The 24,845-nt window shown below is 38.3% G+C and overlaps 3 protein-coding genes and 3 non-coding genes across 8 annotated transcripts; 2 read left to right on the forward strand and 4 right to left on the reverse strand.

Annotated features, from left to right (window-relative positions):
* Positions 1–686: 686 nt before the first annotated feature.
* Positions 687–9,007, forward strand: LOC131333704 (tobamovirus multiplication protein 2A-like). Of its 2 annotated transcripts, none has more exons than XM_058368378.1 (7): positions 687–824; positions 2,511–2,805; positions 5,082–5,181; positions 6,128–6,208; positions 6,288–6,392; positions 7,425–7,637; positions 8,675–9,007. In XM_058368378.1, the coding sequence occupies exons 2-7, from the start codon at positions 2,576–2,578 to the stop codon at positions 8,780–8,782; spliced, it is 837 nt and encodes a 278-aa protein (XP_058224361.1). In that variant the 5' UTR covers positions 687–824; positions 2,511–2,575; the 3' UTR covers positions 8,783–9,007. The 2 variants fall into 2 exon arrangements, with proteins under 2 accessions (XP_058224361.1, XP_058224362.1); XM_058368379.1 differs by lacking the exon at positions 687–824 and adding an exon at positions 1,053–1,071.
* A 2,763-nt stretch (positions 9,008–11,770) lies between these two features.
* LOC131333699 (peroxidase 20) lies at positions 11,771–16,650 on the forward strand. Its single transcript, XM_058368369.1, has 4 exons — positions 11,771–12,055; positions 12,735–12,926; positions 13,141–13,306; positions 13,922–16,650. The coding sequence occupies exons 1-4, from the start codon at positions 11,843–11,845 to the stop codon at positions 14,335–14,337; spliced, it is 987 nt and encodes a 328-aa protein (XP_058224352.1). The 5' UTR covers positions 11,771–11,842; the 3' UTR covers positions 14,338–16,650.
* LOC131335008 (small nucleolar RNA Z101) lies at positions 16,047–16,139 on the reverse strand. The gene has a single exon (XR_009202402.1). It is a non-coding gene; the product is annotated as a small nucleolar RNA Z101 (small nucleolar RNA).
* On the reverse strand, positions 16,229–16,314 carry LOC131334970 (small nucleolar RNA snoR14). The gene has a single exon (XR_009202366.1). It is a non-coding gene; the product is annotated as a small nucleolar RNA snoR14 (small nucleolar RNA).
* On the reverse strand, positions 16,439–16,531 carry LOC131335009 (small nucleolar RNA U61). Its single transcript, XR_009202403.1, has one exon. It is a non-coding gene; the product is annotated as a small nucleolar RNA U61 (small nucleolar RNA).
* A 1,365-nt stretch (positions 16,651–18,015) lies between the features above and the next one.
* On the reverse strand, positions 18,016–24,614 carry LOC131333693 (ribose-phosphate pyrophosphokinase 1). 2 transcript variants are annotated; one of them, XM_058368360.1, is made up of 8 exons: positions 24,320–24,614; positions 23,787–23,951; positions 21,984–22,232; positions 21,588–21,731; positions 21,320–21,487; positions 20,052–20,121; positions 19,396–19,477; positions 18,016–18,883 (listed from the first exon to the last, which is right to left on the reverse strand). In XM_058368360.1, exons 1-8 carry the CDS (start codon positions 24,467–24,469, stop codon positions 18,703–18,705), a joined length of 1,209 nt encoding a protein of 402 aa, XP_058224343.1. In that variant the 5' UTR covers positions 24,470–24,614; the 3' UTR covers positions 18,016–18,702. The 2 variants fall into 2 exon arrangements, with proteins under 2 accessions (XP_058224343.1, XP_058224344.1); XM_058368361.1 differs by lacking the exons at positions 23,787–23,951; positions 24,320–24,614 and adding an exon at positions 22,344–23,716.
* Between the last annotated feature and the right edge of the window lie 231 nt (positions 24,615–24,845).

Below are 24,845 nucleotides of genomic sequence, written 5' to 3' on the forward strand. Positions count from 1 at the left end.
CTAAGGAATTCCAGCATTCACAGCCCCTCTGTTTTTTGACTTTTGCTTTCTCGCTCAAGAAGTCCACATTTGCAGTATATCTTTATGTGAGCGCTCTAGAGTTCATCAAGCTTTCCTTTTGGCAAGATTTGCGGCCTCTTCCAAGATTCACTCTGAAGTTAACACATCTTATCCCTTTGATAATGGATAGTTTTTACTTAAAAGTGGATCTTTTTGTTTTGAAAATTGTCTATCCTTAAGCTTGTTGATTCTCTCATATCTAGGTAGTTTTGGTAACCTTTTGTAATTGGGGCTGTATTTATTATCTTTGAACTCTTATAATGACTCTTTATCTATCTATGAAGTTCTTTTTTAATGTAAAAAAAAATCCTTACTCTTTTGAATGGGATGTAGCCCACTTTTGTTAGTTTATTTTTCATGCTTTAAAATTTTAAATTCCGACACCCTCTATTGACAAATCCTGGTTCCGCCACCAAGGACAACCTAAACTATTACAATTTGACAGTATCACCTTTACAATTGATTTTTGAATGGATGATTTCTTCCCCCCTCTAATATTTGAGCCAGTACGAAAACCCCAGCCAAAAAAAAAAAAAAAAACTTACGGGGACAATAATGTCATTTCACAATGCAATGTGCTTCCGCATAGTAAACCAACACGTGCCCGAATCAACACCCACGTGTCCACACAGCTCACCGATCAGAATCTGAATTATGCCTTTCTCTTGTTTCTTCCATTCTCTTTCCAGACCCTTTCTCTGATTCTCTCACTTCTCAGATTTCTTCCAATCTCTGTAGCTCTCCCAAATCGCCTCTCGTTAATCGTAAGTTCTCTCTTCTATTATATATCCGTAGACGAAATTGACTCTCTTCCCTTCACGATCAAAGCGTATGTTTTTGGCCAATTAAGTTACATTTCGTTGTTTTCCTGTCAAGAAGTACTTTTAATTGGAATTTGATTGGGGATTCGCACGCATTGTATTTGCCGTTGAAGATCTGAACATTAGATTTATTAGAATTCCGCTGAATTATACGCATCTTGATGTATTCTTAATCACTTTGAGCTTCAAGGTTAAATTCCTTACAGCTTAATTTACATTTTAGCTGTATTTGTTTAATTTTATCTGTATCCGTAATTTGCTGGTAGTTCAATCTTTATGGAACATGCTAAGAGCATGTACACAAGTCTCTGTATATCCAATTTATTAGGTAAAATAAAGAGAAAAACCCACAAAAACTGTCTACACTAGCCTAGTCAAACACACAGGCAAAATACCTTTGCTTCAATGGCTCGGTACTTCAACCGAGCTATTATTCACCAGCAATCCTTTATTTTATTATTTCTCTCTCTCTCTCTCTCTCTCTCTCTCTCTCTCTCTCTCTCTCTCCCCGTGTGGAGGCAGCAGAAAAGTTTGAAGATTTTGACAAGGAAGAAGAAGATCGAGACGAGCAGCAGAAAGCCGGAGTCGGCAGAGATCGACACGTGCTCGTTGGCTTCTTCGGGCCGAATTTTCCGACTTCTTCTGATTTTGTACAGTTCAAAATCAGAGATTTGGGGTCAATTTGTGGGTTTGGGTTCAGTTTTTGGATATTGGGGTCAATTTGTGGGTTTGGGTTTGGGTTCAAAATCGGAGAGGTTTCCGATCAGCTTCTTCGCCGGAGTCATTTTTTGGGTTCAATTTTTGAGTTTTCTGCTAATGAAGTGGGTGTTTGTGTGTGAGGGAGAGATGGGATAATATAATATAGTATTTTATAAGGATAGAGATGATAGTAGAGAGGATTGGTGTGAGGTTGAGAGAGATTTGAGTAGGTAAAATAAATAAGTGCACTATTTTGTAGCTAAAATGCAGATCCCTTGATGTACATGCTCTAACTACAGCCCAGTGGCTAATGTGCCAAAAAAATGCATCAATATCTTTCGGTGTATAGATATCTGTGCAAGTGCTTTGATATTTGTGAGAAGTGCATTAAGGGGTGTTCTGGATTGATAATTCTTTTGGATATGTATTTTTTTTTCTTTATTCTATTTGTTTTGCCTTTGTTAGCTTTGTGTTAACTTTTGTGGATATTGATATTGATTTGTCCCGAGGTCAGGAATCCATAAGTGTAGAATTATACTCCAAGAAACTTTAAATAGTTGAATAGAGACAATAATAGTGCCGAAAAATCTACAGTATATGTTTTGGATTATTTTTGGCTTTAGCAAACTTTTTTAATATTTTGATCATAACTTTTTACATTTTAGATTCCTCTCATCAAGATGAAACAATAGTCTAAAAAAATAATTAACTCAAAACAAAGGTGAAAATAATTATAATAAAGACAAAATAAACCAAAATGGTTAGTAAGCCAAAACACCCTTAAACCTCACTTTTTTGTCAGTTTGTGTGGAGTATCCACTGCCTAGTGGTTGCGGTTTGTAGAACCAATCTTCTATTAGAAGATTGTTTTTATGTTTGAGAGTGTTATTCTTTCGTGGGGTTGATTTTTCCTTTTACTTCTTGTTGTAGTGAATTGGAGGGTTGATGAATTGAAGGGTATTTGCGAAGGCCTGTGATTAGCGGGGTGGTACAGAATGGCGTGCAGGGGGTTTTGGGAATGCATATTGAAGCTTTTGAACTTCTTAATGACTCTTGTGGGTCTGGCTATGGTGGGGTATGGGATCTACTTGTTTGTGGAGTATGAGAAGTCGTCTTCCAGTAGTTCTGCTGCCTCACACACAAGTGATGCTATGATACAACTTGGTCGGCCGATGCTCATGGACTCTCTGTCCAGCAGCTTTTTTGATGACCTGCCGAAAGCTTGGTATGGTACCCTGCCCTTGCGAAATGCGTTAGCGCTGTAGTTGTATATGCTGATTCATTTTTTAGAAGGCGCTTCATATGTATTTGTGTTACGTTTTCTGCGGGGTTGGACTGACGTTTTTCCTTTTGCATTGATCCTTTATGTTTTATGCTCACTTAAGGACCTTCGTAGATGGAATTTAGCTCTTCGTGCTACATCTTCTTTGTGGGAAAGGTAGTAAAATAAAATAAGTAAAAACATGAAAGAAAATTTAGATTTTCAGGGAAAAATTTGTCAGGCAATTAAACAATGAAAGATAGGAATTGATGTGGTGCAGTGTGACTGCGTTCCTTTGAGAAATTGTATACAGCATTGTTGTCATCTATTACTGCATTGTTTTTTCCCTGGATTATCTGAGGACCAGAACCACTGCCACAACTAAATTTATTGCTTAAGTTTTTTTTTTGTTTCATCAGTTGGAATTGAAACGCTTTGTTTATTGCTCATGCTATGTGGTTGTCCTTTTACTAGTCACAAGATATGTAGCATAGTTAGCTGCAGAGAAGTCCCACATTCTCTGGGTACGAATGTAACCGGCATGTATGATCTTGAGGGGCAGTGTCATCACTCATTACCTAGCTTTTGGGGGTTTCCTTTTAAGTTCTAACTTCTAACCAATATTGTGTAGCATGGCTCCAGTAATGGAGTACACAAGGATGGCCAGGGTGCATCCTTACTTGTCCCTGTTCTCATGCTGTAGGTGTTGCCGAGTGGCATGTTGCCTGTGGGAGAGTGTGCATGGATGTCACCCATTGTCTCAGCATGAAATGCCTAAATATGTGCGAGCCATTACGTCAATACTAGGTGGGTGTGAAAACCGATGTCACCCATTGTCTCAGAATGCAAGTATTGTGCAACATATATGCATGAGGCCATCACCTCAATACTATGTTTCTGGGTTGAGTTGGAACCAAGACCGTGTAACAACTTCATGATTGTTGCAGGCAGGGCGAGTTGCAAACCGAGTGAACCCAGTGAAGTAAGAGACATATTGGTGGAGGATTGGAATAAATCCACTAGCAGTGCAAGTTTGACACGGAGGGGTGGTGACATGATGCAATTCCAATTTTAGAGGCACATAGGCATGACTTGGATACAACTTGATACGCACACACTAATACTAACAGGATACTACGGTGACACCACAAAAAAAAAAGTACTATATTTGTGTTTATATTGAACGATAAACTGTTTTTTCTTTTTTCAAAAAAACTATTACTTTTTATATCCATTGTAGCAAAGTATTAAGAAATTGTTTTCACATTTTTTAGGTAGGAAAGAAATGTTTTCGCATGCTGCATTTATGGTAAAAGCAGAGTGATGAAAACCTCTTAATATTATTTCACAAAGTTATATGCATGAAGAATACTTCTAAAATAAGGAATTCATTTTTCACGTGATATCTACCTTTTCTTTTATTGCATGTGTTTCATGATATGTTGTATAACACAACGCAAGTAGCAACAACCAACTATCCAAGTTGTTTCAATTAATTTTCTAAATGATCAAATCCTGAACGAAATCTGCCTCTTTTGATTTTACATGTTGACCCAATCATTTTCTTGAAACGTTATAATGGCCTCAGATGTGTCTCATGTATCTTGGTATCAATCTGTCCCTACCGAGTCTGGTCTAGAAACTCAAGGTAATAGTGATAGAAATTGACCACATGTTCTTCTAGAGCCCATTAAATCTAAAAATGTTACCATTTCCCTAGGAAACTTCAAAGTTTTCAGACGATATATCCTACATCTATGAGGTTCAAAAGTATTAAAATAAGAAAGCAGGACTAGAGGAGTCTTGGTGCTTCCTGGTGCCCACCTGCATGTTACCCAGTTTTGTGGATTTTGTAATCAGAATCACGCTTTTTTTGGTCCACATGCAGAAAATATATGGGCCGTTTATGATGCTTTAGTTTGATATTATTAGGAATTTCATGAATCTAAATATATTTTTATGTCGTAGATGTACACTTCTTGGTCAAAACATGAGATGCTTATTGCGTGATTATATTTTTTAAGAAACTGTGAGCCATGTTGTTGGCCAGAAGCATATTACACTTCTGAGGTCGTAAAGTATGTTAATGATTTTTGTGATTGGAGTCATGACATAAAAAGCCTATCAGATGTTTTTGTTTGTTCTTTTAAATGCATGATATTGTGAGGATCAATTGTTGAAGAGTTTTATTTATTTATTATTATTATGAACTTATTTTCCTACTTTACATGTTTTTGCAGGTTCATATGTGTATTTGTTGGTGTTGGTGTGATTCTCTTTATAATCTCGTGTTTCGGGTGTATTGCAGCAGCCACTCGTAATGGATGCTGCCTGGCTAGCGTATCCTAATCACTTGTGCACTCTACATTTCTAGGATATGCCCCATCGGACATTGATGACCTTGTAGATATTGCCATGAGGCCATTTTCCTGAGCATAAAGACAGTTTTAGTACATTGCATGTTTGTCTGAGTACGACTCGCCTCATTTACTTCACTAATGAAGTTGGTAAATGAAACCTTGCTAGATTGCCAAATTGTGTGCTTGGGTGAATCGGTGTACGCATATGCATCCTTTTCCGGTTTCCCCTCTCATTTATTTCTTGATTTTGATGAATCAATTATGATGACTACATGCCACTTCATCCTTGTTGACCATGCCTATCTTAATTTGCTCTAGTAATGAAATTTGTGATGCGGAACCCTGCAAGATTGTTGGATCGTTTATGGTGGGCGACCTGGCATGCATTCTCTGTTCTCTTTTTTCCAGGGGTGGAGAGGGTATAGGTCAAATGGGGACACTTGACCGCACTCACTTCCAAATTTCTTCATTGATCAATTGATATTTTATCTCCATTTGGTCACTTTGGACTCCACCCTTATCATAATATTGTCCCAAGCAGCAATCGCACTAACAATTACATAATATTTTGACACTATTGTTTTGTTAACTACTGCTCAATAGGCGCAAATGATACATACATAATGTCAAAAAAGTTGAAAGTTCAATAAAAGTTCACTAATATCATTTCCAAATTTCTATGCGCATTTTCCAGATATTGTGGCACTTTGTGCACATTAAGCACTGCACTAAGGGTAGTTGCCAGTCGTTGGCATTTTTCCTGTAGTAATTATGTGTTGATTAGAAAATAGAAAAAGATTAGGTATGTTTTTAAGTATTGACCCATGGACCTAAAATTCTGGCTCCGCCCCTGCTTTTTTCAATTTGTCTCGTTCTTTTTTTTTCCTTGTTTGATAAGGATGTACGGATTCCTTAAGTCAAGACAGTATTCAGTATTGGTGTTCTTGCTGATCTTGGTAGAAGGGGGATGCGCAGCTTTCATATTCTTTGACAGTAGTTGGAAAGACGTGAGTGTTATCTTACTGACCTTTGCTTTCAAGATGTTATACTTTGGTATCTGATTAGAGTGCGAAAGATCTTTTCTAGGATATTCCAACCGATGATACTGGAGACTTCGATATGATATATGACTTTCTGGAAGAGAACTGGGAAATTTTCAAATGGGTTGCTCTTGGGATTGTTATATTTGAGGTAAGCACTGGAAAATTCCACTTGCTTTTGAGACAAAATGTTAGTTTATTCTTTCCTGGATCTGAGTAGCAGATAAATCTAAGTTCGTTCAATTCGACATATCTAAGTTCCGTGCATACGCATATTGTTTTTTTTATGTCATTGCTTGCGATGCAAACAACCATACTAAGAATTGTTTTTGACTTTTACGTTGCTTACCTTGCTTCCTCTCCCTTTGACTTCTAAAATTTGATAGAACTCATGCGAAAGGGCATCTCCCAGCTTCCGGCGTATGGTGTTAACCACTTTGTTGGGTTCCTGAAAATTTGGATGGCATGATTAAGTTCTGCTGGCAGAATGTTGGAAAACTGAGTCACCTGCATGTATTTAAGATGGGCATGGCTTATCTGTAGAAGGGAGGGAAGGAGGGAGATGTTACTCCCTCTGTCTCATATTCTTGGTTCCTTTTTCAGCGGTTCTGCCCTTTTCTCAACCTAAGACACCATGTAATTTTTTATGAAGAAAATCAAGTTTATTTGCCCAAATCAAAAGATCTCATTTAGCTTGTGTAGACAGAGTTTACAAAAATCATCTGATAAACAATAGACTAAAAAATATGTGCGATTTTTAGGATACTTCTGAATAGGGAAAAAGGACCAAAAATAAGGCACAGAGGTAGTATATTGTTGTAGGCCCTCAACATTAGTTTGTCAGACATGCCAACCTGAGGAGAGAACAAAATTGCAGAAATGATTTTGAATTTAGATAGGATCTCCCAAGTAGTCTGACCTGTAAACACTCCGGCACTTTTGGTATGGCAAAATATGCGATGCTGCAAGGACTTTGAGCTTGATTTGTTTATTAGATGATTCGCCTGAATACAATTTGGTAATAACAACCTTGGAATGTGCATGTCCTTAAAGAATCTCATATGACTCTAGAAGAAAAACACTACTTGATTAAATTGCTGTTTAGTATGGATGCTATTGAGTTGTTTATGTTCTGTGTGATCTGCTACTGCCTCTCTCTTTACCCTTGAGTTGGTAATTGCAGGCCTTTCTATTCTTGTTAGCTCTTATTGTAAGAGCTGCAAACAGACCAGCAGAATACGATAGCGATGATGAGTATATTAGTGGGCCAAGGCAGCAAGCCCGGCAACCGCTGATCAACAGGCCACCAGTTCCAGCTCCCGGTGTCCCTGCTGCTGGTGCCCTTGATCAGCGTTCAAGCAGAACTGATGCTTGGAGTACACGTATGAGAGAAAAGGTGCAAATCTGTTATGTTTGACTGTTATGTTACAAAATATCTGAGTTCATTATTTGGGGCTTATGGGACATTTATGTACTGCATGACTACTGGGACACGTGGACTAATGTCGGACACATGACTCTTAATGAGGGGGACCAAACCACATGTATTCATAAGATTAACGACAGAATCTCATGTTTAAATATTAATAACTGAGAAATGTATGCCAAAAAGTAACGAAAATGAATAGCGTGAATTATGTTTTCAGCTTCGAAAAGACCAAAATGAATTACATAAGTATACGTTTTGGAAGAAAATGAGTAGGTAAATGTTTTCTCAAGGGAAAAGCAATGCAAGAATTTTGAATTGGGCTTGCGATGTGGGGGCCATTCTTCATAATTTTTACAGACAACCAAAAACATAGTAGAAATAATGGGCTAAAGGGAGGTGTGTAGGGGCCCGGGGCCCCTCGTGCACCCCCCCCCTAGGACCGCCCCTGCGTGAGACAAAGGGTCATAGAAAATATATACGGTGTTCTGATGCTTTTCGAACACCAGTTGTTACCTGATCATCTCAGGTTTGCTCAGTTTTGGTGTATTCATGATTCCCATAAACCTTATAGTAGTTGTAGATTTGGGAATTTATTCTTAGAAATTTCCCTCTTCGATAGAGTTCTTTCTTTGATCCATTTTGAAATTCTGGCCAATTTTTAGCTCAATGTCTCTTCAGGGGCTCTATTTTCCCTTGCAAAAATTTGATAGTCCCTGCGGTCACTTGCAAGATCAAAGTCTGAATATAACTGTTCCTTTCTATTCTTAACTTTCAGAATCAAACAGTCTGAATATAACTGTTCCTCAGATGCATATATTTTTTGTATCCCACTTCTTTCTTTTTGGGCCACCAAGTTACATTTTATCATGACTACCAAAGAACAGCCATGATGGATTTATAACAATTACCATCTGAAGCGAATTATGTTTTACCACTGTGACTAGCTTCTTTTGCCTAACACACATACTAATCTTGCTTTGATCGTTTCTGCATGTAAAAACCAGTATGGACTTGATACTTCTGAGTTCACATACAATCCATCCGAGTCAAACCGGAACCAGCAAACAGCAGCACAGCCAGCAGAGGAGAGGAGTCGTTGCAGCATAATGTAATCGCCATCTTGGTTTTTGCAGAATTAGAAAATCGGAGCAGTTCCTGGAAACTCTGTTTTTCGCTGCCTGGTCGCAGAACTTTGTATCTGAAGAAGACGATTGCTTTCTTTTTCTCGAGTTTGTGTGCCACACACAATTATCATGAGCTTTTCTCATTGATTCACCCAACATCCTTGTTACACCCCGATTTTTGGAATATCAAGTGTCATGAAATTGGTGATGTAAGATTAAGTTTCGTTAAGCTACCAAGAATAGTAAGCGTAGGCCGATCAAAAAAACAAAGACTTTGGGTCATACGGTAATGTGTACCCCGCTCGTGTAGCTAAGCCTTGTTGCACTCCTAGTCAATATGTTGTCTATCTAGCACGTCCACGACTGGTACAAGCCCCAAGAAGTAAGGCGTCATGGCATGTGGCTAGGAGTATCCCATGGCTTTGTTACGTGGGTAGGAGATTGGGTACCATACGAGCTAAGAAGTGGAAGAGCAGCTACAGGTGGGTCTTTCCTAATACTATCTGTCTTACTACCTTCAAGGAGGGCCCCTCGAAAGTTGGCGTTTACAAAATTCTGGTTCCATTCCTGCTCGAAAGGGATGGTCTAAAGAAGATTGGGTTCCCATATGAGCTAATTCAAACACAAAGACTATGGATGAGTCAAGGTGGATGGACTTGTAGTTTTTGAAGATGACTGGCACCTGCGCCGAGATTATATTTCATGTCCCTATTTCTCCAAATGCCTGGTATTTGAAGGTTCACTGGGATTGTCATGGCGTGTATTCGGAGAATACTTTCAACTCATCCAGACCATTAAAAATATATTTGGATGGCATGGATCGTGCGCAACACCCCTCTACTGCACCCCTGCACGTCCTTGGTTCCTTATTCTGGACGATTGATAATTGCTTCCCATTTCAAAAAGTTGGGATGGCTGTCAATTTCTTTTGAGTGACCTTGTCTGATTGTGCTTGTCTGAAAGCTATATCATATTTTAGCCACCCTGTTGACTCATCAGTCCATTCTGTTATTTCCTAAATTAGTTTTGGTTTCCCACAAGAAAATCAAAAAACAAGAAAACATGAGTTTGTTGCAAGTTGTAGACGTGCTTTCAACGGTCCGGATTTGAAATAAAGTATTTCAAATTTGGAAGAGTTTATTTCAAATCGGCTTGAATCTGCCTTGTAGCCCTGTAGTGCACAGGGTTTCCGAATCCAGCAAAACCCCGGTGCCATCAGATTCATTTAACCTTACAAGCCACTCCAGTACAGCCTGTGCTGAATATTAAGAAAATATCTAGACAAGAAAGAGTGTACAATCTGAAAATATAGGACTTGGGTGACCCTTTTTTGAAGGCTATCCAGTTTTTTGGTTTTGCTTTTACAACTCAATATCTTGACTAGTTTGTCCGCATTTTGACTAATTTCAAAATTCTAAAGTTTACGACAAATTAAACCTCCAAAAGCTCTAGCAGTATTTTTGTAGGCAGTAAAGGTTGAACCTGAACGCTCAAGTTTAATGCTAACTAAAAAAATTCACACAGTGGTTTCTGGACCTGATGGGCAAAAAAAAAAAAAACTTTTGGAAACTGTAACAAGTACATTGGGGCAACCCTTACTTTAGTCATTAAGGCTGAGTTTGGCCTAAATTTTAGCCATTGTCTTCAAGTGCACTATAGGTTAGATTCGCGTCAAATTTTTTGTATTGATTTATCTCAAGGAGCTAAAAAAAACTATCTAAATCTCATTGGGGAGGAAGATGAAACTTTTAGGTAAGCAGTTAGCCAGAAAGTTACCTTAACCAATAAATTAGTGCAGTTCTAATCCTGTTTAAGCAATTTTAAATATCTGCCTTGGACATTTCGCTTGCTTTAGGTCAGGAATCCGGATCCTGCTTTTGGTAATTTATATAATGTTTTTTATTCATTAGAATTTATATAATGTTGACTTTATATATTTCAGAAATTTGTGTACCCAAAAATGTAAAAGTGGTTTTTGATCGATTGTTGCTTATTGAGAGATAATTACTCCCTCCATCCCAAAATATTAGACTTTTTTTGAACTGCGTGTAATTTTCAATTGCTTATATATTTTCTTTTGATTTATAAAATTTTATGTGATTTTAAAATTTTTGTTTAATAGAATTAATTAAAATATATCAAATAAGATTCATCTTGCATATTTTTTAACACTCACATTGAAAAATATAGGTAATTGAAAATGACACGCTATCCAAAAAAAGATCTCACTTTTTGGGTCAGATGGAGTAGTTAACATGGGATTTCTTGGTATTTCCCTTGTGGGAGGTTAGGATTCGAGTTCCGTCAAGCGTGTTTATGGTTCAGGACTATAGATATCCTTTGGACCCTTGTGGACTAAATTACTAACTACCTTTAACTCCCACCACTGATCTATACCGCTTGAAAAAAAGAATTAGAATATATTGGTGTCTCAAATTCCTAAAGTACCGAGCAGCTTATATTTTTTTCAACTTGATTATTTCTTGGACGGATAGATGAGTTGAAAAAGTTGATCGAGCATTTGATTTTCCACATTTGAAGGCTTAACAAGTTTCAAAATACGTTCAAACCTGACTTGTTTATGAAGCAGTTGATCTCAAACGAGCAGCTAATCGTTAATCCCGAGTAGCTTGAATTTTTTAAAATTATAACCCGGACCAACTTGATTTGAAAGCTTTAACGAGGTCCACGAAATGTTCATATTTTATTTTTTTCATTCAATGCCCCGATCTCAAACAAACTTTTATCCAACGAATGTGATTTAATTTCAAACTCGAGTAATTAACTTCGTTCATTAATTTATCACTCCTACTTAATTCTTCTCATAGGGATTGTTAATACATGAACCGATTAGTATGAGTTAGGTGTATCTACTATGGTTATGTTTGTTCAAAAGATAGGGTTTGGTTGGATTATAAAGAAAGAGACATCAGAATCAGTACAAGAAACTCTCCTCTCTATTTTTACTTTATAAATACCCCTTGCCATGCATTTTATCTGCTGTAACAAAAAAAATTTAAAAACAATTTGCTCAGCTTGTTTATTGGAATGGTTTCAGTACTGTTAATAGCATTGTTGGTTTTGATTCTTCATGGCTGTGGAAGTTTAAGTGATAATGGGCCTTTGGATATTGACTACTACAAAGAAAGATGCCCCCATTTAGAACAGATTGTGCAGCGGAATGTGGAAATTGCAGTGCTTAGAGAACCTAGAATGGCTGCTTCTCTCCTTCGCTTGCACTTCCATGATTGTTTTGTCTTGGTAAACTCTCTCTCTCTCTCTCTCTCTCTCTCTCTCTCTCTCTCTCCCCTTCGCTCGCACTTTCATGATTGTTTTGTCTTGGTAAACTCTCTCTCTCTCTCTCTCTCAAACACTTGAAGCTAAGAATGATTAGAGCATCTCCAACGGACAGGCCAAATGGAATGTAAACTAATGGCGATAGAGAATACCATTTTACATCTTTTGGTGGAGCACTTGTCAAATGACTTGCCAAATTTTAGCAATGCCAAATTTGGTATTGAATTTGGCACGAGGTATGACAATGTCAATTTTTCTTTCCTCTCTTGAGGCCCATGAATGCTACTTCGAACTTGGCATTTGTGAACAAAACCAACTGAACACACTCTTGACAATGGAGGAATGTTATGTTTTGGCATTCATGAAATAACGTTTTAGCAGTGGAGGATGATTGTCATGTTTCAGGATCTCGCGTTCTATAGCATGCTAAAATCGATACTAAAAGGTATAACATTTTAGCAACGGAGGATGGTTGCTAACTCTGGCATTCCTTTTCAGTACCATGGTGCGCCAAAATTTGATTTTTGACACTTCATATTAGCCATTGTGCATTGTAAGACTCTATTGGACACGAGATTGTTATTGCCAAAATATTGCGAAAGTACAATAAGTTTTTGCTTCCAATTTCCTTGTGGGGTGGCAGGGATGCGATGCATCAGTTTTGTTAGACAACTCCGGAAGCATCGTAAGTGAAAAACAGGCAGGGCCTAACAAAAACTCACTGCGAGGATTTGATGTCATCGATGAGATAAAACACACACTGGAAGAGGCATGTCCACTAACAGTTTCGTGTGCTGATATCGTAGCCCTCGTTGCTCGTGATGCCGTCGTTTTGGTACGTTTTTCTCTATTAAATAACTGATTAGATTTTTTTTTGAACAGCAAAGAAGGATAATTTTATTAAAATTAAAATGATAAAATGGGTAGACAGTACAAAGCATCAGAACGAATGAAATTCATCACGATCAACACCAACCGGCCCGGAGTTTAGCTATATGATGTTTTGTTTTCCTCATGGATTTTTTTGTGTTGTTCCTTTTCTCTTAAAGAGGGGTGGACACAGATGGGATGTTCATTTTGGAAGGAGGGACTCTATAAAAGCAAGCTTAGATGATGCCAACAAATTCTTACCAGCTCCAAACTCATCACTAGAGATTCTTGTTGCCAATTTCCAACAACATGGTCTTGACACTCTAGATTTGGTTGCTTTATCAGGTAATGTCTGTACACTTGTCTAAGTGATTCGTTCGGAACGTCCTGTTAGGTTCTCGAAAATGCGAAATCAAATTTAGTACTCTTTGCACTTACCTTCAAGTGGTTTCAACATACTCAGTGCTATGCTATTGAAGTTCGAATTTTGTCATTCCGGGTTTTTCGTGTAGGGTGCCCGAGTTATTGTGCTATATTTAACACGAGGTTATACAATGCCGTTTCTTTTTAAGATTCATTATCAATGGATATGATAATGAATCTTAAACAAAAACGAGTGATCATTAGTCGTTGGAGATAAGGAATGATAGATCAGCTTAAATAGCATTTGAACAGTGTCCAAAAATCACAGTTCGCACAGTAGCAGCCATTTCGGCACAAGCCATTGGAAATGCTCGAAAGAAAATAGCGCAAATGACATTGCACAAATAGAGCTAGATTGTTCTGAAATTTGGCCGTCATCTCAAGATTCTCAACGACTAAAAAAATCTTCTATTGACGTTGTAGTTCTCCCTTTGATCGGATTTCATAGGAAGCCAGAAATAGTTCTTCAACTTTCTTAACACTAGATAGATGAAATGATAATGATACATATCCAGATTACAAGGGATTTGGTAACAGGCAGCCACACAATTGGAAAATCAAGATGCTTTACCTTCAGGCAAGGGATCTATCAAGATGAAGAAAAGTTCCATCTCAAGAGGGACACAACCTACCAAGAAATCCTACGATCGCTATGTCCCAAATCAGGGAAAGATGATAAATTCGCACCGCTTGATTCAGCGACTCCAGCTAGGTTTGACAATCTTTACTACCATAACATCATTCAAGGACAAGGTTTGTTAATATCAGATAATGTGTTGGTGAGTGAAGATGTTGGAGGGGACATAAGAAAGCATGTCTGGAATTTCGCCAATGACCAAGATTTTTTCTTTCATTCATTTGGAAATTCCATGATCAAGATGGGGAGTATCAATGTACTTACTGGAGAGGAGGGAGAGATTAGGAGGAATTGTAGATTTGTGAACACTAAATGAATCTTCAAAGTCTCTATTTTTGCGATTTTTAAGAACCTCACAACGGTTGTACTCAAGGGAATTGTATTTGGCAAACTAGCGATCAGTCTAGTCAATTGTCACCAAATAGATCGATCAATATAAAGAAGATATTGAACCAAATACACCATACTCTTCTTACATAAATGTCGAAAGAGAGAAATCAACAACAGAAACAACAAAGAGAAAGAGTAGAGAAGCGTCGATCTTCATTTGAATCAAGTGCCTAAAGTTGAGAACAATAAGTACATTTTACCCTTTCCATGGCTTAAGAATTTCCCTTCCAAGTTTGAGACAATTACCACAGGCCTTTACATCACTTGCTATCAGAGCCTTTGATGAAATTGACACAACACTACAAAAGCGACCATGTCCTGAATTCCAAGATAAAAATACAACAAAAATGAATCCTGCAATCTTAGGCCAGCTTTGGAAAATATGAAAGCTTCCCAAACTTCAGAACAATGTAGCCCATCAATTCTTATTAACATCTAGGTCACAATACGAGTGCCTTGTCTCAGAGAAGGGACCAAATCTGGTGGCCCAATTCCTTATGTTTCAAGTACAAGTTTGCACGGATCAAAAAAAACAAAAAAAGTACAAGTTTGCACACCACCCATACAAGCTGTGGCATTCTGCACCCACGGATGCTGATTTCTTTGTGTGATTGCATACATGGAATAACACCCATGTAGCACCACCATTTTGGGGTCCTCTGAAAACAAAGCTCCATCAACAACAATTCTAGACCCCCACTTTAATCACTGGGACATCAATTCAAGTTACTACACAGCTTGGATGTCAAAATACCACTTAATCACTGGAACATCTATTTAAGTTTAACCACAGCTTGATGTAAAAACACCAATACGCTGAATGGTTCTCACCAACTACGAGATTCAAAAATTTGAAAACATTATTTGGATAAAAGATGAAAAACAACTGAGAAAAGGGTGCTGAGTAGTTAGAGCAAAACATACTCGTTTCTCAGGATCCATATTGAACAAATAATGCATTCCCTTCGCAAGACTGATTTTCAAAAATGAGTGAACCGCAAACATGGAGATTCCATCGGGAGACCAAGCATCCAAAAAAGTTTTCAGATGTTTGTACCTCTAGATTTGAAGACTCGTTTCATAGCATATCCATGCAAGAGTAGTCAATTGATCTCAATTGAAGCTCAACTGCTAATAAAAAGGTTTGAACATGGGGAACCAAAAAATCATATGCTACATCGGCAAATCAATCCAATGTCTAGGACATCAATTAGTACGTTTCTTGGAATAAGAGAAGACCAAATAATTGTACATTAATCGGACAAACACCACCACTGGCCTTAAGTCTAATCGTAGCTCTCATAAAAAATGTGGGAAAAGAGAGAGCAAACTTTCTGTAACAGCCACACCCAGCATTTAGCATAAAAATCGTTCATCGGACACCTACCAATGCCTCTTCACAGAAGACATCAAATTACCCTCTATTCAGAACTAAATTTAAACCCACCAAATCTCAGAAATCTCATAATTAATTCTGATATTTTCTGACTAGAGATGGCAACCTTTATGCCTGTGGTTTCCCATCGTCATTTTGGCATAAAGATTGCCTTCTCCGGTCTCAAAACATCAGAATTAAAATAAATAAAAAACGATTTTGAAGTAAAATAACTAAGCATACAGTGACAGAATAAATAACAAAGGCATCAGTTCTCCAAGGTGATTTAGCATCATCGAAATGCTTCAGACGCAAATTACCCATTTGTTATTGAGATTCATCCTCTGCCCAATTTCGTGAAAGCCGACCCCAAACGTATACATAACTACATAACTATACCTATAAATGTGAGCGTATATGCGTGTGAAGAGTGAGGGAAAAAGCGATCAGAACCTGTCGGGATTTCATTATAACATCACAATCAATCAGTGGATTGACAGACCAAATGAATTTCTATCGTCATCTCGCTTTACCACTCACCCCAAATCTCAGAAATATTTACAAAAAATTGAACCAAAAGTATAGGAGGTAGGAAATAATTGAAAAAAATCTCGAATTTGCAAATTCGTTTGGTGCAGAAAGCAGTACGAGAAGGCTCAGAACTTCTTAGAGGGTTGTGCTAGCCGTCACAGACGGATTCACGAGAAATCCGTCTCTGGTACACAAAATTGGATCTTCATAGCACATCTATTCCGAAATACTACTGAAGAACAAAAACGTGAATCGAAAACTGCATATCTATATCTAATATGAAGAGAGAGAGAGAGAGAGAGAGAGAGAGAGAGAGACGATTGCTGTGGAGTTGTAGGGGAGAGTGCGAGCGAGGTATTTAACGGCGCGGACTGGAGAGGAACCCTAGACCCCGCGAAACCCTAATAAAGTAGCGAGTTCGGCCGCTGAGGAGGTGCCCTAGTTTTACTTTATCTGACTTGAGGTTTTATAATTTTCTGATAACGTCCCCTAGAATCTACTAATTGCATTGGAACACCATGAATTGTCACCATGAATCTAACTAATTTTCAACTGTTGCCAGATTTAAGGAAAATATGTGACAGCAAGCAATTTACTACTATTTGCGACAAACACAACCTAATTTTATCCCCCCATATCATGTGATTTTCTTTTAGCTTACAAGGCCGGGTTAGAAAAAGTTCACTCGTTGGTATCAAAATGACACTGTCAAAGTCATTTTTTGGCTTGCTACAGTGTCAAAATGTCAAGAAGTAGTAATGTTGTTGTATCAGTCCATCAAATTAAATCCATTTCATTTTTTTATGCAAATTAAATGGCTAGGATGATTTGACAATTGGCAAAGTTGACACCAAAGATGGCATTACGAAAATTTGGCACAAGGGTTGGCGGTTTTGCCATTCTTGATGTCAAATTTTGGCTTTGGCATGAAATTTGGCACCACGGTGGTGGACTTGCTCTCACAAGAAAATTTATTGTATCTCTGCCTCTCAAATTAATTCAGAGCTGGGTAGTTACATCATTCATCTACCCAAACTCTCACATTTGAAATTGGATTAACTAGCAGATGAAATTAATTATTGTTTCTAACTAGGGATGTTTTTGAGGAGTTGTTTGTTTTCCACAATAGCCTCTCTATTTTGTTATAGCTGCCATTGCGTGTATCAATGGTTACAGTATCGTATCTAATTTGGATAATTTCCGGGAACATGATAATGTCAACATTGTACTTGTTTCTGTCAAAACTATAGTGCATTAAAGCCTCATACTTTGCACTGCATGTGGTACAAAGGTTATGCACTACAGTTTTGACATAAACAAAAATAATTTTGGCATCATCCCTAATTCCTATGATACTTCTAAATAGTTCTGATATACGAAAAAATAAATACTGCAGTCAGTTTATCCAATTCAACATTTCAGTTCATCAAATCAATTACATTCAGACAATTTTTTTTCCCTGGTTATTTGGTTCAAGGTAGAACATCAAATAGAACCATAGAGGGGAAGGGGAGTCTCCGGGTAGAAAACGAGAAGCAAAAAGTCTTGGCCCATGGCAAGAAATGCCATGACACGTTATGGCTTGGAGCAATTCACAAGTGAATAATTTTCTTTGTGATTACAACTAAACAAAAAACCGAGTCATCGCAACTTTCGCAAGCCCTATTACATATCATCACCTTAGATGAAATAGGAAAATATTTGTAACTAATCACTTGGATAATCAAATTACAGATATCATAATGTTTGATCAAGTATGTCCTACACAAACAATATATTTCTAAATTTGATATCGAATACTTGGGTTTTCATCCCCGAATGCCTAGCCTGCATAATTGAAAAAATCCAGGCACTCGAATTTACAGGGGAGAGAATGAATGTGGAGAAATAAAAACCAGTAGCTCTTCAAGCAGCTCTGGTTGAAATGCTGATAAAAGCTGTCCTAACCATTTTAACAGGGAACGCACAGCGCACAACACCATGTTGTGTGGCTTTTTGGACGCACAATGTGATCTGAACTTATCATTTTCTAGGAATTCCATAGCAGAACATCCGGCAATAAGACAAAAACAAGAACTTACGTCGATCTTCAACTGAATGATCTGCTCTGCAAGCCCTTGAAAATATAGAATTTGGACCAACTTAGCTGGCCCAGATGCAGCCCATTAAGGCCGCGCAACACCCACCCCAAATCCCCTTTAAGGAGGCAAAGCATAGGTGGAGTGGGGGGAGGGGGTGGAGTGGGGTGCAGTTTGGTAAACGGAGGGGAGGGGGTAAGGGAAAGGGTACAAGGAAACAAATCTGATAGACAAAGGGAAGAGACATGAACCATTCACCACCAACGCAAATGGCGGGAAGTTCAATCACTAGATATGAAGATAGATGTCACTGAAAAATGCTGCTCACTGAACAATCATCGTGGACCCGCCAAATGGTTTCACCCAGTAAGTTTGCGACTGAAAGCACTGTCAACTGTGGGAAGTAGTTCTTCTCCATCACCGGAATTGTGTTTGTGATGATGACCTCTTGAAACAGGCCGCTAGACAACCTTTCAACTGCAGGAGGGCTGTAAAGAGAAAATGTTAAGGACGACACAAGCTCTTGATAGGTAAAATAAAGAGATCATCCTAAATTGTCCCTTCCATTTGAGGAAAAACAATTGACGAGGTGGTATATTTATACAAAGTGCTACATATTTTCTTCTTCCTTTATTGGATTTGTGACTTGTCGATCTAAAATGATGTCCCAATGGCATGCATAGCATGTAATATGATGCAAGACATTGAGACAAGAAACCCAATTTGTGCATTTAACAGATTCCTAACACTCCTAAACTAGATGAATGCAGAATATAGAAAGTTCTCATCTTCGCACCAATGATAAAAAAGAAGTTTTAAAGTTGGAATACTATCACATAGTAACAACTACCCAACGACCTAATTTCCTTTCTTCAAAGCAGTCAAGAAACTAACACTGATAAAGGGTAGAATGTTAAATTTGGAGAAATCGAAAGCTTTCATGCAAGCAGTTAGAGAGATCCAGTTAAAGATCAAACACCGTGGATAAAGAAGCCCTTACCTGAAAACAGCATGAGTGCTGCAAGCATAGACTTCCCTGGCCCCCTCATCATGTAACAGAGCTGCACCTTTTGCAATAGTACCTATGCAATTCAAAGAAAGTGTTTAGATTCTGAAAACACAACACGCTTGTGTTTTCTCCAAAGGAGGAACTTCTACCAGAGATTATTTAATAACACTTGGAAACACCATCTCCTCGAGTTCCTAACAGTGGACTCTGAAAACTAGAGAAAATATTTCCCATGGCTTAGGCCATAACTTGAGCCCGATATGAAGGATAATCACTTTTCGGACCCAAAGCTAAGATGAAAGAAACATACATATCAACAGGACTTCATAATATGCAATAACACTAGAAATGACCTCGGATAAGTTGGCCAGCATAAAAATGAAACAAATAAGAAACCTTGAGATAGGTACCGACTTAAAATGGACAATTAGAATAACCAAATTTAGTTACAAATGTAGTTTTCAATTTTGCAGCATGAACCAATGGAAATTTTGCTCATGATGCGTGGAACCAACAACTTGTCACTCTCCATTGAAAACAGCATGATACCCCAGTTCCTTTTTATTCAAAATTTCAACTTTTATTTCAGTTCCTCGTTAATGGCCTACAAGCTAGATTTTGACATCTCGGTGCTAGGCCTCACTCACCAGCAGTGTCAATCATGTCATCCACCATAACTGCAACTTTTCCTTTAACATCACCGATTAGATTCATCACCTGCACAAAAACATTTATGTTCAAAATGATGGCCATGAAGATAACTTCATGTCAAATTTAAAAAAACAATGAAAAGCCAAGATGCTTTTCACTAATATGTCCATTACAATAACATCACAGCACAAAAAAAAAAAAGGAGAAAGAAAATATTTTCAATTAGATCATGATCTATTTTACGGTTTTTACTATGAAAGCATTCTGGCTACACAGCTCATTAGCAAGTGAACTCAACTTTGTCATAATTTATTTGCATTGCCGCAAATAGATCACAAACACATCAACATCCCCTTGAGCTAATGGTCAAGTGGCAAGCCAGTCTGCTGCTGCTTTAATTAATCTTATAAACATCGTCTAACAAGTGTTGCGGAAAACTCAGCAACATAAGAACCTTACATTACGTTACAAGGACTAGATTCTGAGGAGATACAACTTTTCCCATTGACCATTCCGAAAGACTACAGCTGTACCCTCTCGTTTGATGTATTAACTAAAGGCGCATAGGATACCATTTCTCAACCCTGAAATTTCAGCCCCTTTTGGAAAACCAATGCTCCAGCAAAGACAAAGTAGCAAGTACACATCCAAACTTCCTTCCAATCACCAAAAGTAATACTAAATCCAATTTCTTTTTTAGGGAGCTAGCACAAAACTCTTTGAAGTCAAAACCCAACTCAAATAGATATTCCTTCGGAAAAATGTTGAGCTTCTTACAATGGTAGTTGAAATAGAAAAGCTCCAAGGCCCCAAGTTTCATGCACAGTATGCTGATGGCTAATATTGTCTAGCTCAGGTTACAGAACTAAACACAGTTGATATTCATATACTCTTAAGATGGCTGCAAGTTAGAACAATAGACCTCTTCCTTGCTGATAGATAGCATCTTACAGACTCTGCATACTACGAGGACAAACTGCATCAGTTGGAGAGGAAAAGTTTTGCATCGCACACAAGTGCGGTGCATGCACCTGTGTCTCCCTACTGTGGACTGTGGAGCATAGGAAGAACCCAACCCCCCCCCCCCCCCAACTCTCTCTCTCCCTGATCAATCTACAACATGTAGCCAGGCCTTAGAATAATTCCCCAAACTAAATTGTTTCATGAAGTAAAGTCAGCAAGTTGCCCAAATCCCCAACAAGGATATATACTAGAGAAAGTGAGACAGCGTCGAAATCATTGCAAAGCCCAGGAGCTTAAATACCTCAGCAAGATTGTGGCCATAACGTCTTTTATCCACAATAGCTAAAGGCGCATCAGATAATTTCTTTGCAAAAGCACGTGCTCTAGCGACTCCTCCAACATCAGGTGAGACCACTACCAAATCATTGGAACAAATTGTCTTGCTAGCAAGATAATCGAGAATCACAGGCTTGTGCATGCCAAGGAAAAATAAATAAGTAAAAAAAAAAATGCCAATTTAACAATACCGAATATAAATTGATTCAAAAATGCAACTTATGGACCATTACCTGACAGTATACGTGATCCACTGGAATGTCAAAGTAACCCATGGACTGCCCGGAATGAAGATCACAAGCAAGAACACGATCTGCACCTGCTTCTGTGATTAGGTTTGCTACAAGTTTTGCAGCAATGGATTCACGCCCTTGTGTCTGAAGACAAAAGTAAAATGAAAAAGGTGAACTTATTCACTCCTAGCTGCCTACTCAAGTCTCAAACAAAAGGATAATAGTGACCACCCTGTGAAGCATTTTTCATTTTGGTTGAGTTTGGGAAGGTGGAACAAGAAAATGTGCTTAAACAGTTCCAGAAATCCCGTGCCTGTGATCCATAATACATAATGTACTCAAACGACAATTCCATTACAAAAATTTCATCTAATCTGAATCATAAATTAAACTTGCCTTTCTATCAGCTCTGGCATACCCAAAATATGGAATCACAGCAGTGATATTTTTAGCCGATGCCCTTCGACAAGCATCTATCATAATCAAAAGTTCCATGAGATTTTCATTTGCTGGAGGGCAGGTGGGCTGCACTAAGTACACATCACACCCTCTAACGCTTTCTTGCAACTGAACATAAATCTCGCCATCAGCGAACCGCTTTATTTTGATTCTTCCCAGATCAAGGCCCATGTACCAAGCAATTTCCTACGTGGTAAAATGACAATGTCATGGAAGGGAAATAACGTGGTTCAGATAAATGGAGTTTTTTTTTTAGCTCAGGACAACAATTTGATACTACTCCGCAACCATTAGCACCTCTGAATATATGCGACCAAACTCTCTCTATCTCCTCCTTCCACTTTGTTTCTAGAGGAAGTGGTCCATGATAACTTTAAAAAGATTAAAAGAAGTGAAGTTATGAAAATGAGGATGTCATAAACAAGCAAATGAAGCCAGGAGCTCAATGGGCAAAAGAAAATTGCGTTTTACCTGGCTAAAAATACATTTCACCAGAGTCCCGTAAATAATTGACAAAATAATCCTACTTCCAGAGACTTTATTGACTTGCATAAGTTACAAAAGTGCAATTAAGTGCCATTGAAGTACTAGATCGACATTGAAAAATCACAAGTCAAAAGAAATGCAAACTTAATGACAAAAGCCCAACGGAAGCAGTCAGCAGATGACTTAAAGGTTCCTCGTAAAATATAGGACTCATAACACTAGAAGTGACATCTCGTAAACACATATACACACCCAGAGTAGAACAAAACAGATAAGAAAATTTTCTAAAACCATACTGATATATCAGTAGTTGGCTTCCTAAGAAAAATCCAATTATCTATTTGTTCAAAAAATTAAACACTAAATTTACTAGGACTCCTTTTCCCACGTAAGAATAAAAGCAGTAACCCTTGTGTAACTACGAAAGTGGTATCAAGCTCCATATAGGATGATTGGTTGTATATGCCTATATGGTAAGATTATACATGGAGATTTTGGAGCTTATCCGTTGGTTAGGCAAAACACTTGATTGTCAAAAGTTGGCAAGGGGTCACCAAAAGCCAAGCTCCATGGGTTAGCTATATGTCTAGTCAAACTTCTCCAATGCCACTTCTTACACCAAATTTGGCAGCCAACCTTCACATCCCCAAATAATCCCTCTCTATCACTCATCTGATTGCACCCCAAATATGACTAGTATGGAAAGGGAAAAAACTCTGCTAATATTTGATGGTTTGCCAAATCATAGCTTTGGCGATACAACTACCAATGAAGAAGCTCGTTTAGAGACTTTGAAATAATTGTAGTTCAGTTCTTTTCCTTAGTGATTACAAATCGCTTAAACTAGGCAGTTCTAAAAAACACAAATGTCATGCATTGCACTCAAATAATTTGGTCAATTTATTTCTTCTGTGCTGATTCATCACCACTTTCATGATCATTTGTGAGGCTACAACACCGGATAGAGCTGATAGGTAAACAAGATTTCTTGTTGTCAACCTCATGATGCTGAGATTCTATGCTTACTTAAGCTAACTAAGAAACAACATGTATGATGGTTGATGAACACCAGACAGAAAGTATTAAGTACTAATCGAATCTTGTGCGATACCCAGTTCTTTAAACAAGCTATTCGCAAAGACAGCTGTGACTCTGTTAGTTTATAGATCCAAAACAGCATTTTTCTAATGCAAGATCTAAAACACCCAAAATTGGAATGATTAAAGGAACAAGGGAATATAAAAGGCCTTTTACCTGAGAAAGAGAAGGGTTAGCGGTGCCAGAGAATATTTTCAACCTGTTATTGCTTCTATGAACAGCACTCTCCAGGCGCTTGGATGCCAAGAACTTGGACAGAGATCCATCATTAAGTATTGGTACACATGGCTTTCCATTCAACGGTTCACTAAGACTACATTTCTGAAAACCATGAACAGGTATGAAAAATCCATGTAAGTTTAACTACTGTATTCGTATATATACACACTGACAACAATTTTGAAACAAAAATCAAACTTTTCCCCAGCGATGCTGTTCCTATTTCTTCCCTCCACTGTTAGTAGTTGAGACTCAGGCTGCAAACGAACCAAGCTGCTCTTGGCTCGGCTCGGCTCAACTTGTTTAGTCTCATTATGTAAATTACAGGCTCAGCTCGTTAAGGGCTCAACTCATTTAAGGACGAGCCGAGCTCGAGTTTTAGGCTCGGCTTGGCTCGTTTGCACCCCTTGGCCCTTCCACATATGCAAAACAACTAAATGTTGCGGCTACTAGTGAAGAGAAAAACTTACGACGACGTTACGCAAGCAGATTCGAGAGCGAGGCGCATTGGCGCGGAGACATCGGTGGTTGAGGGAGGAGCGAGAGAACAGAGTTGATGAGAGAGAAGAAGGTGGTGAAGTTGAGGAAGACGAAGGCGAGGGCAAGAGCAGAGAAGCCATGTGTGGTAAACTGATAAAGAGATGTAGATATATATGATTGTTTGTGTATCGATGTGATAAGGGGCTAGGGTTTCGTCGTTCTGTTGAGAGAGAGAGAGAGAGAGAGAGAGAAGGAGAGAGAGAGTTCAGAGTAGAGCTTTCTCTCCCTGCTTCTTCGTTGTTATTTGTATGGCGCTTCGCTTCGCTCACGGATTTCGTTTCGTTTGGAGACCAAGAGCGGAAGAGGTCCGCACATACGGCAGCTTTGGAACGACGCCGTATTGAGTTCACAGAATACTACTTCTACACTCCAGGGTCGGTTCATTTACGTCGAAATGATGAGGAAGTAACTTTCAACTTTCAGTGTGTTCAGTAGGGCCATAAACAAACTGATAAG

The sequence above is a fragment of the Rhododendron vialii genome, chromosome 7a (assembly GCF_030253575.1).
Source record: "Rhododendron vialii isolate Sample 1 chromosome 7a, ASM3025357v1".
NCBI lineage: Eukaryota > Viridiplantae > Streptophyta > Magnoliopsida > Ericales > Ericaceae > Rhododendron > Rhododendron vialii.

Coding starts and splice junctions, on each gene's coding strand:
- LOC131333699 (XM_058368369.1), top strand. CDS start 11,843: ATGGTTTCAGTACTGTTAATAGCATTGTTGGTTTTGATTCTTCATGGC. Junction 12,927..13,140: donor CTCGTGATGCCGTCGTTTTG/GTACGTTTTTCT, acceptor TTTCTCTTAAAG/AGGGGTGGACACAGATGGGA. Junction 13,307..13,921: donor AGATTTGGTTGCTTTATCAG/GTAATGTCTGTA, acceptor ATTTGGTAACAG/GCAGCCACACAATTGGAAAA.
- LOC131333693 (XM_058368360.1), bottom strand. CDS start 24,469: ATGGCTTCTCTGCTCTTGCCCTCGCCTTCGTCTTCCTCAACTTCACCA. Junction 22,233..23,786: donor CTAACCCTTCTCTTTCTCAG/GTAAAAGGCCTT, acceptor TTTACCACGTAG/GAAATTGCTTGGTACATGGG. Junction 21,732..21,983: donor ATGCCAGAGCTGATAGAAAG/GCAAGTTTAATT, acceptor TTTTGTCTTCAG/ACACAAGGGCGTGAATCCAT.
- LOC131333704 (XM_058368378.1), top strand. CDS start 2,576: ATGGCGTGCAGGGGGTTTTGGGAATGCATATTGAAGCTTTTGAACTTC. Junction 5,182..6,127: donor ATGGATGCTGCCTGGCTAGC/GTATCCTAATCA, acceptor AAGTCAAGACAG/TATTCAGTATTGGTGTTCTT. Junction 6,393..7,424: donor TTGGGATTGTTATATTTGAG/GTAAGCACTGGA, acceptor TGGTAATTGCAG/GCCTTTCTATTCTTGTTAGC.